The 13,979-nt window shown below is 44.9% G+C and overlaps 1 protein-coding gene across 1 annotated transcript in view; it reads left to right on the forward strand.

Annotated features, from left to right (window-relative positions):
- The window catches only part of LOC136626719 (zinc finger protein 208-like), a 214,852-nt gene that overhangs the window by 88,306 nt on the left and 112,567 nt on the right, over positions 1-13,979 (forward strand). The window contains exon 10 of the mRNA XM_066601725.1: positions 3,680-3,702. Coding sequence (XP_066457822.1) covers positions 3,680-3,702 — 23 coding nt within the window. The remainder of the gene's footprint in view (positions 1-3,679; positions 3,703-13,979) is intronic.

The raw sequence follows: 13,979 nt of genomic DNA on the forward strand, positions 1-13,979 counted from the left end.
ATCTTGCAGCTCCACCATGTGTGAAGGTATGAGCCTACATTCTCTTGGCAGCGCCAACACTTGTTTGAGTCAGAGAGTTTATAGTTGAAAAGCCACTCGGGGGTCTTATACCATCTGGACAGAAGTTTATAGTGGTTTTCTTGGAGGCGTACGCATGGTGAGATACCGTAGGCGGATTTAAATATTGTTTTAAGTTCAGCATCTGATATTTTTATATCTAGTTCCTTCTCCCAGGACGTGATAAAGGGCGGTCTAATTAAATTGTGGGTTGATGTAAAGTTTTTGGTTATGTGGGATATTCTCCTATATTCTGTATTTGGGTTTTTTATTAATCTTTCGAATTCTGTTGTCGGTCTTGTTGAGAGATGTTCTCTTTAGAAAATTGTGATTACATTTGAGATGTGTGCGATGTGTAGCTCTTGCAGCTTCTTTTGTGCGCATAGGGTGTTTATTATAGAAGTGGGTTCTTCGTGAATGAGTGTTTGTAGGTCATGGATTGAAAATCTTTCAAAGGTGTTCCAGAGGTTTTCTGGAATCCAAGGCTTAGAATTCTTGATGACATGAGGGAGTAAGTTTAGGGGTGTACAGGGGGATGGTGGGGGTGCTAATTCGTGTGATAGAGAGTCCCAGGTCTCGCAGATGCCTCTCAGCAGTATATCAAAGCCTTTAGAGCGATATATTTTAGGGTTGGGGAGCCACATGCCCCTGAGGAAGTTGTCACCATAGGTTAATTGTGCGATTTCCCTTAATTTGTGGTTTTTTAACGGGGCTATTAGATCTAACCACCTGTTCAAGTTTATTGCCTTGTAGTAGTCTAGCATATTAGGGAGCCCCCCCCCCCCCCCCCCCCCCGTATTGCTTTCTCTTGGACATTAGTGAATATGCTATCCTCGGGCGTTTATATTTCCGGAAGAAGCGTGAGAATTGTGTTCTAATTTTCTTGAAAAGTGAATTGGGAATGTGTATTGGTAGCATTTGGAGCTTGTATAGGATTTTAGGTAGTTTCAATAAGATTTTTCCTTCCAAACCAAGAGATAATCGGTAAGTTATATGCAGAGAGAAGTGTCTCTATCTCTGTTAGTAGCGGCCCCATATTGCTTTCATAGAGTTTTGTTATTTGTGATTTTGATACCTAGATAATCTATGTAGCATTCTGCCCATTTATATGGGGAAATTTTCTTCACTTCCTCTACTCTGTGGGGAGGTAGCGAGATATTTAAAATAACTGATTTGTTTTTATTGACTTTTAGGTTGGAGAAGCTACCGTAGAGATCTAGTAGTTGATTCAGACTATTAAGGCCTTGTATGGGGTTCGTAATCAGAAATAGCACGTCGTCTGCAAAAGCTGCTGATTGGATGCTTTTGCTGCCGATTTCTAGTCCCTTGATCTCTGGGTTTTGTCTTACCGCTTGGAGGAGGATTTCTAAAGTGAGGATGAATAGTGTAGGGGAAAGTGGGCATCCCTGGCGTGTGCCGTTTGTAATGCTAAATGGTTTTGATAGGGTATCATTTATTTTCAATCTTGCGTGTGACCTTCTTGATTTATTTAATATGTGTCTTTTCTCTCGCTTTTTTTATGAGAGCGGACATCAGTTTCCCTCCTTTATCTCCATGGGCATAAATCTTTTGTTTGTGGTATATAGCGGATTTGGTGTATTTTTTATCTAGTAGTGACTTCAATTGGTCTCTTAGGGAGTTAAGTTCGGGTTGTGCTTTTTCTACTGCCGAGAGTTTCCTTTTTTGTTCTAGGCTTGCTATCTTTGTAAGCAAGTCGTCTATTTTCTTTTGTTTCTGTTTCTTAAGTTTGGAGCCTAAAGAGATGAAGAGGCCCCTCACAAAGGCTTTATGTGTTTCCCACACCATCGGAGCGTTTGTATAGTCTTTTGTGTTAATTTCGAAGCATTCAGTTGGGTCTCTGGTTAGCTCCTGTTTATGTTCTTCCTCTCTTAAGACTGATTCATTTAGGCGCCATCTCCATTCTCCTAGGTTGTTAGATAGTATATTTATACTGGTGTGCATTGGAGCATGGTCCGAGATTGTGATGCTGTCGATTTTGGCCCAGTGGATTGCTTTCACTAGTTTATTTGATATAAAGATGTAGTCAAGTCTCTGGTGGGAGGAATGAACGTGTGAGAAAAAGGTGTAGTCTTTTTCTACTAGATGACTATATCTCCACGAGTCTATCAGGTTTAATTCTTGTAGCGCTGAGTGGACTCTTTTAAGGGCTCTCTGCGAGACCTGGGACCTCCCTCTTGAGGAATCTAGTAATGGGTTGAGTGTTATATGTAGGTCTCCAACTAGGATTAGATGACCTACTGCAAAGAATTTTAGTATAAGTAATGCGTCTGTTATCCATTTGGTTTGGTTCGTATTTGGTACGTAAATGTTAGCTAGGGTGTAATTTAAACCATTTATTGTGCCCTTTACAAATATGAAACGTCCCTCTGCATCCGTAAGTTGTTTTTCATTTTGAAGGGGGAGATCTTTGTGGAGGGCAATTGAAACGCCCTTGGAAGCCGAGGACGGGTTACAGCTGTGGAACCATTGTGTGAAGTATTTTTTCGGGAGGGTTGGAATTTTGTTACTCTTAAAGTGGGTTTCTTGTAGAAATGCGATTTTTGTTTTAATTATTTCTAAGTAACCATAACATATGGTGTCGTTTGTTTGGAGAATTAAGTCCTTTGGCATTGAAAGTAGTGATAATTATTTTTCCTCTGTGAGAGGATATAGTTTGTTGTTGTTGTATGAGGTTGTTGTTTCTTGAGCCTTGTTCGCTGTTGACTCTGGGTGGGTGTTTCGCAGGCATATTTTGGGTTTTGTCAGTTTCTGTGTTAGCAGGTTTGGAATATTGCATGGGGAATGTGGGCTGAGTGGGGAGTAGGCTAGGGTTGAGTTTAGGTTGGGTTAAGGGTGTGAACTGTGTTTAACGTTAACGTCTTGACCAGGTGTTTGATGTCTGGCCCACTGTATGTGAAAGAATAAAGATATGTTGTCGTGTGGATAAGAAGCATCCCGACGCCCCAAAGTTGGGACACTATTGTCAGTATCTTTCTCATCCAAGGACAATCCCTGGGTGAGGGGTATCCAGTGTGTCTGTGTATGGTTGTCTCACTCACGTGTGTAGCACCCATAGGTGGCCCGGGGTTGCTTGTTGATTTCTACCCCATTTGCGTCGTTTGGGGTCTCTTGCTTTCTCGCTGGGAGGATGTATCATCTCGTTGTGGGAGCTAAGTCTCCCTGATCTGTGTACAGGTGGAGAGAGAAGATAAAGAGGGAAAGGAAAGGAAAGGGGGGAGAGAAAGAGGCACAAACATTTAAACAAAATAACCAGTGCAAATCCTCTCCTTATTTCCAGGTTAACCTCTGGCGACCTGAAGTACTATTATAGCTAATAGGTTTAAATTCCACTATGAACTATTCCAATCTGGCTAAAGTATAGTCCTTCAGGCGGAGGAGCCCAGAGGGTCGACCCCCGTACGACCCCAAAGGCTCCCCACCACCCCAGGTGCTACCTCTTCTATGCAGTCATAAGTTCAATGTACAAATTCTAGCTAGCCAGACATCGGGATAGACTGAGTCTTTCTATTTTAGGGTTGACAGTTCTGGTCGTCGTCTTTTGCGAATCTGCTAAAGTTTCAGTCTGAGGTTTAAGTAGACTTGCAATCTTGTCTCTCTCCAGTTGTTCCGAGATACAGTTCCCAGGTAAGTTAAACACACTGCGAGTTGGGTCTCTTGCCTTAAGACGATGGTTTTGTACCATATTTTTTGCTTTTGTGTGATTTGGGTTTCATGAATTTTCTCCACGGCTCATTCTCAGGAAGTGGGGGGATGGTTAAGTCGTATTGTGTTGGCAGCCAGGAAGGTATTTCGATTGGATCAATCTTTAGATGATGCCAGACCACTTCACGATCTTCTGGAGCTCTGACTGATAATCTGCGTCCTGAGTCATTAATAGCAAGGCCAAACGGAAACATCCAAGAGTACTGGATTCCTTTGGATTTGAGGACTTCCAGTAGGGGACGTAGTTTGTCGTCTTTTCGCTAAAGTCGAGGGTGCAATGTCCTGAAAGAGCTGGATGGGTGAATCGCTGTATTTTAGCGGGTGATGTGTTCTTACCGCATTCAATATAGCGCTTGTGTCTGTGAAGGAGAGTAAACCGCAAATAACATCTCTTGGCGGGTCTCCTTCTTTGGGTTTGGGTCTGATTGCTCTATGTATTCTTTCGATTTGAATTCGCGTGGCACTCTCTTCGCCTAATAGATCTGTAAAAATTTCTCCGGCCACTTTGCGAAGGGACTCTGTTGCCCAGGTTTCTGGGAGGCCTTTTATTCGGACATTACAGCGTCTGCTGCGGTTTTCTTGGTCTTCGATTAGGGTGAGGGCTCGGTCTAGATACGAGCGGTGCGCTTCTACTACTTGAGAGGTAGCTTTTGCGTGTTTGATGATGGTGGAACATGTTCCCTCTAGGTCCTCTACTCTATGTCCGATTTGTTGCAGCTCGGATTTAATGTCTGCCAGTTCAGAAATTATTGGTTGAGTAACTTTGAGGAGTGCTTTTTGTAGGAAGGATTTTGAGATTTGGGTGCCGAGGTTGCGTTCTTCCTCTTCCATTTCGCTCTCATTCTCTGAGTCCTGAGGTGCAAAGTCTGATTCGTTTTGTAGAGGTAGTGCTTTTGCCGTGGGGCTTTGTGCGCATTTCTTTTTTAGGAATTTTTGCATGTCCGCTTGATTTTTTTGTCGTCTTGGTGTTTCCGGTGGGTCGCAGCTGCGTTCCCTGCTGCCATTAACCATTTTGTTCTTTAACTGAGTGCACGCGGAACATCTTCAGTTAATGAGTGAGTCTTGAGGTACAGAGATTTTTAAATATGACACACTTCACGGGGTGGGACGCCTCTCTCTCCACACTATTTAGTGGTTAATCAGTCATCTTTTCAGATCGTCTGCTGGTGATCAAGTATTATTATGGTGCACCTAGCGGGACTATAGGTTTGTAGTCGTGACCGACCTGTACCGCTGGTTCTGAGAGAATTATATTGTTGATAGAGCTGAAGAAATCAATTCCAGAAAAATTAGAGCAGGGCCCTGTATGCAACTTCTTATTCTCTTCAGTATAGGTAGCTGCCTGTGGTTTATTGTTGCAGCTTCAGAGGGCAGGGGTAGTGCTGGTATGTAGCTTAAATATCTCCACACCTCTGGTCCTTGAAAAATTAGTTATTTTGCAGAGCTGGCTAAGCCAGCTCCAGGAAAAATTAGGGCAGTGTCCTTTAAATTCTTTTTCTCTTCTGCAGAGTTGGTGGCCTGTTAGTTAATTGCTGCAGGCTCTTTAGCTCTCAGTTCTCACCCTCTGCTCACCGCTGCAGAGCTGTGGGGGAGGGAGGGGGGGAGCAAAATGGCGGGGAGTTCAGGCGGGAAAATGTGGTATGAAAATGGCGGGGAGTTCAGGCGGGGAGATGTGGTTTGCTGAGTAGAGCAGAGCAGGGAGGTCTGTTAACAGTGCAGCTCACGTGGCTTTAAAATAACTGTTTGTCTAAGGGGCTTCCCTGGGGCAGCAGGTACTTACTGCCCTTGAATTGAAAGCGTCTCTCCTCTGGCCCGGGTGCCGCCGTTCCCGCTCGCTGGTCTGTCGGCGCGGGATCTCTATGCGCTGGCTCGGTGCCCATCTTGCTCCCTCCTCCTCCTGCTTCTAACGGAGCTGTCAGGGCTTCCCAGCTGAAGGACCGCTGCGGACCTCTGCCTCTCCGCTCAACCCCTGCGCGTGTCGGCTCTCCCTCCTCTCCTGCTGCTGATGCTGCGGCTCCGTGCAGGCACAGGTCTCCCGATCTCCCGCTCCACTGATTTTCATGTGGGACCTCTCCGGGTGATCCCCACGCTGCAGAGAAGTTGTTGGAAACAGTGTGAGGTGCAGCTGTTCGTTTTGGAACACCAAAAGAAGCTGTAAAGTCTTCTATGGCTCGGGAGCGCAAATTCAGTGCGACCTCACTCTTTGCAGGCTTAGCCACGCCCCAATCAAATCTTTTTTAGACATTAGAGAATTCACACGGAGGAGAAAGCATTTTCATATCATGAATGTTGTGAATATTTTACTTAGAAGTCCAATCCTGTTGACCATCAAAAAACTCACATAAGAAAAACTGTATTAATGTTTTGAATTTGGCAAATGCAGCGCTCACAAATCCCATCTTGTTAAACATTAAATAACTTATCAGGGAAGAAGACATTTTCTTTTTCTTTTTTATTAATAAATAGTACAAGAAAAAAAATTCCACATTAAAAGTCAAAACGAAGTCACATGTATTACAAGATGATTATATGCATAACTGTCAACTGTCAATTAATGTCTGTTATCTAAAAATTACCTAGAACCCAGATAACACATTTATAGTATATACCAACCGTGTGTAGAGAATATTTCATATTAATATACATAATTAAGTCTCAAAAATTGTTTCCAATAAGTAATAAATATGTAAAACCTTACATGCTTGTGTTCTTTAAATGGTAATGCATCATCCTGTAGGTTGACCCCAGACACACGGCATATGCTGGGGAGCTGCGAGGGCAGTATGCTGGCTTGTCACTGTGGCACTTACCACGCTCCCTCCCAGAGGGATGCATGCAGCCCAGGCCAGGGCAGCACTGGGCCTCTTCCGGATACCCCCGGCATGGGGATGCCTGATAAACATTAGGACAGGTGAAAGAGTTGTCACGGGTGACGCCATTGTTTCGGTTCCCACTGGCATGAACTTCGGCAAGGAAATAAACAAGCCACAGACAATTGTACAGTACCTCAGGTCCCCAGGAATGGTCAGGGCCTGGAATAACTTTGACTTGAAACTTCAGCAGTACATGCCACAAATGACAAGTTTAGATCTCATTGATGCAGGAATGAGATGAAACCAAGTACCTCCACGCGGCAGGCCCAGACTTTAGGCTCCCCGTGTGTGAATAAATAAAGACGCCTACCACCACTCAGCAGAACTCAGACTTTTGGACGCTTCAGTGTGAACAATGAAACTGAAATACCTCCACCTAGCAATCCCAGACTGTAGGATGCATCTGGTGTGAATTGATTAGACAAGAGTACCTCTGCACTAGGTGTTGCCACAAGAACACACATGCTCAACTCACGCTCTCTCTCTTTTGGGGGGCTCACTCTTCTAACAGCATTTCTGGTGGTGTGTGGGAAATCTCTCTTCCTCCTCCATTCTTCACTACATGAGGGCTGAAGGTGCTCCCATGTAGCTGAAACTCTTTGATTGGAACCCAGAAGACATAGACCTTTTCCTGTTCTCATGTACTCCTATTTATACCTTCTCTCACACCACGTAACAGGACAGAATTGTTACATTTACCAGACAGTCTCCATGTTTTGCAGACACTTAACCCATTACACACTGCAGCTGTGCAATACACAAAACAGAATGACAAGACAGTTTTGCACAATGCATCCACATGAGACATACATGTATGACATTATGGAGGGGGCCAGGAAAGCATGCGCTGGGCCACTACAGTACGCTATTTCCTCAGACCTCTGGAGATGAGTGGGAGCTGGTAGGTGTTATGTGTAGAAATAGTGAGGAAAGAATTACACCAAGGATTCCGGACTTCGTGGAACTACTTGGTACAAAAAGATAATTTCATTGGAGATTATCATATCTAACATGTTACAGCACTGAGACAGACTACAGAGTCTCCTCGCCATCCATCTCATCACTGTAGTTATGTGTATCACAATATACAGGTATGATGTTTCCACTTCTCCTCATCAGGAGGAGCCATCAGTAATACCTCAGGGGCAGATGATGCTGGAGGTGGCCACCTTACAAAGAAGATTAACTCAGTCCAGAAGGTACAAATTCTGGAACGGGACCATTTAAGCAACATAAGTTCAGCACACATCTTCTGTTATCATTGACATTGTGATGTAAGAACTCCACCAAACCTAAAAAGTCCTAAAAGTGTCAAGAAACTAATCGACTTATCCATCAATAAGACACCATGACACACTACCTTGAAGTTACAATCTGGAGCACATAAAGTGGGTCTGGTGCTTCTCCAAATGTAGCCAATTCAAAGTCCCTTTACTGCTGCAAAAGCCATAATAGAAAACTAATCTTTTCTCTGGAAGATTCTCCTCACTCCTCATACCATGCGATAGTCAGGAGATGCTGCAGCCAGTGAGAGCCTATAGAAGAATTAGCTGGGCTCTATAGTTCCACCATCAACAGTAAACACATTGAGGTCTCCTATGCGGATCACCTACCTTGAGGATGTGCAGAACATAGAGGAGCGCTGTGCCGGGTATCGCGAGAAGAGAGGCTAATTATACTACACGGAGCAAAGATGAACAAGTTCATCAGAATAATAACTACATAGGCCACCAGTCTACTGCCTGATCCTGGGTCTGACCCTGCTGGCTTCTTCAGTGCAGGATCCTGGTCATCGTGTTTCCTATTGGTGGTGGAACTGCAGAGCCTCTTATAATACAGATAATTGGGCGCCCCAGTAATATTGAGGGTTTGAGGCAGCATCGATGCACAATGAATAGTTGGATAAATATATTGTTTGCTGCAGGGAAAACTCTTAAAGTTTATTCCCTTTGGCCATGGGGCCAAAATACAGAAGCTGCTTGAGCTGGGCGGTGAGTACAGCTGAGGGGGAGAATTAGTGGCATAGTTAAGAAGGCGAATAGGATAGCAGAGGCATCAGCCTAGAACAGCCCCTGGAGGTTCCCATTATCATTCTACTAAATGCCATAAACTATGCCCACCCCCTATATATGTATGACACATGGGTGGGTTATGGAAGAAATCCTGAAGCCTAGCTAGACCACGCCTTGGCCGAACATTTCTGATAAAGACATAATCAAAGTGATAATGACCACTTGTCCGTCCGTCTGTGTATATTGTATGACCCACATGCAGAACCCGACAGCGCCTGTAATGTCAGTTATTGGCTCTTAGCTTCGCCCCCTGATCACATGACAGTGATGACATCACATGTCCTTTATCCTCCTTGTGCACTGAATGAGGGATTTTGGGTGGATTACCTCCCCCCCACAAACCCCTGCAGCCCCAGTTGCTATTGATACAGCATTACTCAGTTTGGCATTTGTATGTTGTGAGTCAGCTGGGCACTTGTGTGGAGACTCCAATAAATGACACTTCACAAATGTACACAATGGCAATGCATATTGACCAACAACATTGAAGCATAGTCCTTCACCGCTGTCTTCACATCTCCTGAACGTGATATCATGTCATCTCCAGTGCTAATGCCGCCAACACCTGCCCAGCCTTCATCTAATCGTCAACCGTTTTCCAGTGTTGAAAAAAACCATCAATGTCATGCAAACATGTCACCACTGAGGGTTCAACGCCGATGTGAAGCTAATGCAGCTTACATGAAACAGCAACAAGCCACAATTTCACTTCAGCCGCAAGCTGCTTTGTACATCCCATGCAGCTAATATGTGATACCAACGTAGCAGAGCTGTGTGTGTGACGTGCATGTAGCAGAACTGTGTGGCGCATTGCGCCACCAGAAACACTGGTACTATAATTTCCTAATAATTCCTGCTACCTTATGCTATTTAGCTCACTCTATTATGAAAATAACCAGAACCAAATGAAAGGCCGCTAGGGACTCTTGGATTACAATATGGCGTACACTCCCAGAATTGTTTGCAACCCAATCTCAAGTTAAGTTGAATCAAACACAGTATTTGGCCTGCTGGGCTCAGCAACATCTGAATCTTTATATGAGGCCCCTCCTCTGCAACAAAATCCAGAACACTCATCTGCTGCTCTCATGGGGCCTCAATTAACTTTGCTTACATCTATTTTTAAGGAAGAGATTTCTACAGCAGTGAAAGAATTCACTGACCAAATAAAGAATTTAGGCCAAAGAATAGATGATCTGGGACATAAGACAGATGATGTTGTAGTGCTAAAAGAAGATAAGCAGCACATTAAAGAATTAAGAGTCCAAATTAGATATCCCAAAATCCAAATACGAAGACCTTAAAAACAGGTGTCAGGACTCGATCCAAAAACCTCCTGAACTCCAAGCAGTAGCCTTTCTTATTAATCTATCCTGCTATCCAGCCAAAAGTTCCCTTGCCTAACTCTCAGCTTTGCTCTCTATAGCCAGATATCTAGCTCCTGCCTCCTGGTTCTGACCCCGCCTATGTCTTTGATTGCACTTCCTATTAAAACCTGACCCTGCCCGTGCATGATTATTCTGCTCCACAGCATTTGATTCAGCTTCCGCTTCTGGCTTCCTTCCTGACTATGTTAACCGCTTCATCCCTCTGTACTGCATACCAAGACTTTCTGAAAACGACTTCTGGTTTCTCCCTTGACTATGTTACCCACCTCATCTATCTGTACTGCGACCCAAGACTTCCCAATAATGACTCCTGACTATCCTGACTACTCTTCAGTGACATGCATGGCTACTACACTCGCAGCTCCTATCCAATGTCGATAAGAAGCTACAACAGGTCCTGGTGAGCAACTCTTCGTATCCGTGGACTTCCTGAAACAATGACTGCTCTGAAGGAGAGAACAACCAACATTTTTTCTGTACTTCTACCCAGACCAAAATCTGCAGCAAATTGACAGGACCCATCAGGCCCTTGTCCACCCTCCTAATCCAAACCTACCCTGAGATGTTATTCTAAAATTATACTACAGCTAAATGCGACATTCCAACTATTCGCGGACATCACTCCTGCCACATTAGCGTCACGCAGAATGCTTTGACCAATCACCTAAGCACTTCAAATGGCTAATAAAACATATAAATGGTGCTTCCCCTTTGCTCTCATTTTTCATCACTAGGGCAGATCTTACTCAGTAAGAAACTTGGAACAGGTCTACCAAGCTGCAGAGACTGCATGAATTCTAGTAACAGCGAGAGCTATCCCAAGAGGTCAACCACCATGTCCTAGACATACTTGGATCGTGATAGGCTCATCCAGAAGACAAATTGGACCAGCTTCTGTTCCTGCTCGGGTCCGAGCGGACATGAGTACATGAGCTGAATGTTGTCAGGGGGAGCCCTTAGGTCGCCAGAGTACGGATGTGTGTGACATTGGTCTTTTAAGACTGATGTTGAGTGTATCCGCAATGTGAGGGGCCTTGTGCCTGACTGACCTTATTTACTTTACGTTATAATTACCAAGTTAGTGTTGATTTTTGCCTCTTCTACCTGCTTTCTGCAGACACCGCTCTGAGACCTGAAGGCTCTATTTCTATTCTGGGAGCAATCTGTAGAACATAATTTGGATTAAATCCATTATGTATTGGGAAAGGGATTACTAAACCCTTTTTACAACCTCATATAGCAAAGCCTTATGAAAGTTTGCATATTCTAAAGGCCAGTGCAGTTCCGGCCTTGCTTTGCAGGTTGGTATACATAAGTTGACTGTCGCACACCCATCACTGAGAAACAATTTCAGTCATCCTGGGTTGGGCCTCAGGACCCGCCTTCTTGTTTTATATTATATGTCTTTAATATGTCTGAACTACAGGTTTTCATTCAGTTCTTCTTTAGTTAGGTTGTCAACAAAGTCCATCTCACAACAATATCTCACAGACAGGTGTCCAATTGCATCCTTCCTCATGGTCCACATTATTTACCTTAATGTAGGAGGATCTAATTGCCCTCAGAAAAGAAAACAGGCCTTTTTATAATATGTGAATCACCATTCAGACGTTATATGACACTCACTTTTCTCAATCTTCCTCTCCTAGCTATTTCCATTCACAATATACAAGATTCTAAACTGCTTGTGCCCCTACAAAACATAGGGGGGTGTTGACCTTTTTTCATAACTCTCTTTATCAGACCCACAACTTCTCGCTCAGATCACGCAACAACTTCCAGACTATTTCAAAACCTACACCAGCCCTGATTCTTCCCCTGTATGAACTTGGCTAGCTCATAAAGTTTATATAAAGGGATCATCTGATTAAAATAGCTTCCAAAAGAAAACGAGAAAATGCTTAGGCCAGGGGTGTCAAACTCATTTTGACCGAGGGCCACATCAGGCTTATGGTGACCTTCAAAGAGCCGATTGTTAGGCCACCTGCAGACGGCCGGGTCGGATCCCACTGTGAGAATTCTCGCAGCGGGACCCAACCCCTGCAGGAACCAGCGCGGTACTTACCTGCTCCCGCGGCTTCGGCTCTGTGATGTGCCGGCTGCCCCGCACAGTAATAGAGCATGCCGCGATTTGTTTTCCGTGCGAGATTTCGCGCAGACGAATCGCAGCCGTCTGCATAGGATTGCATTTTCAGCCCCCCACCCAATAATACCCCCTCCCCAGTAATAAGCAGCCCCTCCCCCCAGTAATAAGCAGCCCCCACTCCTCAGTAATAAGCAGCCCCCTCCCCCCCAAGTAATAAGCAGCACACCCTCCCAACCCATATACTTACCTCTTCCTTCCTGTTAGCGTCGCTCCCACTCTGCTTGCCCTGAGCCCAGATGCACACTGACGTCAGTGTGAGCGCCCGGCACGCTTCCTCCCCGAGTCCTCTCCTGCGGAACTGATGAGCAGGGGACTCAGGGGAGGAGGATCCTGGCTGCACACTGACGTCAGTGTGCGCTGGGATCAGCGGTAACAGCGCGATTACCAGCGGGGAGCTGCGGCACCCCAGCTGGTAATCGCTACAGTGGTGAGCGGCATCAGCACGCCGGGGGCCACATAACACGAGGCAGCGGGCCGGATTTGGCCTGCGGGCCTTGTGTTTGACACATATGGGGTAGAGGATAGGAAAGGCCATGATATCTTGTCAAAAGCCTTTTTCGTATCAACCCTAAGCAGGAGCATCCGAGGGGCATTTTGGCATTTAGCCTCAATGGTGGCTGCAATGGCGGTTCGGATGTTTTTAGTGAATTGTCTTTGGGTTGAGAAGCCAATATTGGTCAGGAGTATATTTCGGAGGCTATTGGCCGGAAGTTTTGCTAAACATTTATAATCACAATTTAGTAATAAAATTGGGCGATATCATTGTACCAAGGTAGGGTCTTAAATAGGCTTCGGTATGAGGACAGTTCTAATCACGAATTTATATCTTGTTCATATAGGGTAAGTAATGAGTTTAATATTTTAATATTTTTATATTATATTAATATTTTAATAATGGTATATTTATACTCATATGCATGTTTATCTTTATTTGATCTTTATTTGGTCTATGCTGGTAATCCTATAGGACTCTTTATATATATGTATCTATAAGAGTGTGTATATATATATAGTTTGTACTCCCACTCCCCATTCCCTTCCGTATTTAGTCTTTTTTTCCTATTCCTCCTCAATATCTTGTGGTTATTATGCCCAACATGACCCAAATAAGTGTACTGAGGTAATTTATATCTAAATCAGTTTTATATACATTGATAGAGTTGATGGCTGCTTATATACGCCTGCAGACGGCCGGGTCAGATACCACTATGAGAATTCTCGCAGCGGGACCTAACCCCTGCAGGAACCAGCGCGGTACTTACCTGCTCCCACAGCTCCGGCTCTGGGATGTGCCGGCTGCCCCGCACAGTAATAGAGCATGCCGCGATTTGTTTTCCGTGCGAGATTTCGCACAGAGGAATCGCAGCCGTCTGCATAGGATTGCGTTTTCAGCCCCCCACCCAATAATACCCCCTCCCCAGTAATAAGCAGCCCCTCCCCCCCAGTAATAAGCAGCCCCCACTCCTCAGTAATAAGCAGCCCCCTCCCCCCCCAAGTAATAAGCAGCACACCCTCCCAACCCATATACTTACCTCTTCCTTCCTGTTAGCGTCGCTCCAACTCTGCTTGCCCTGAGCCCAGATGCACACTGACGTCAGTGTGAGTGCCCGGCACGCTTCCTCCCCGAGTCCTCTTCTGCGGAACTGATGAGCAGGGGACTCAGGGGAGGAGGATCCTGGTTGCACACTGACGTCAGTGTGCGCCAGGATCAGCGGTAACA

Source organism: Eleutherodactylus coqui, chromosome 4, assembly GCF_035609145.1.
Source record: "Eleutherodactylus coqui strain aEleCoq1 chromosome 4, aEleCoq1.hap1, whole genome shotgun sequence".
Taxonomy (NCBI): Eukaryota; Metazoa; Chordata; class Amphibia; order Anura; family Eleutherodactylidae; genus Eleutherodactylus; species Eleutherodactylus coqui.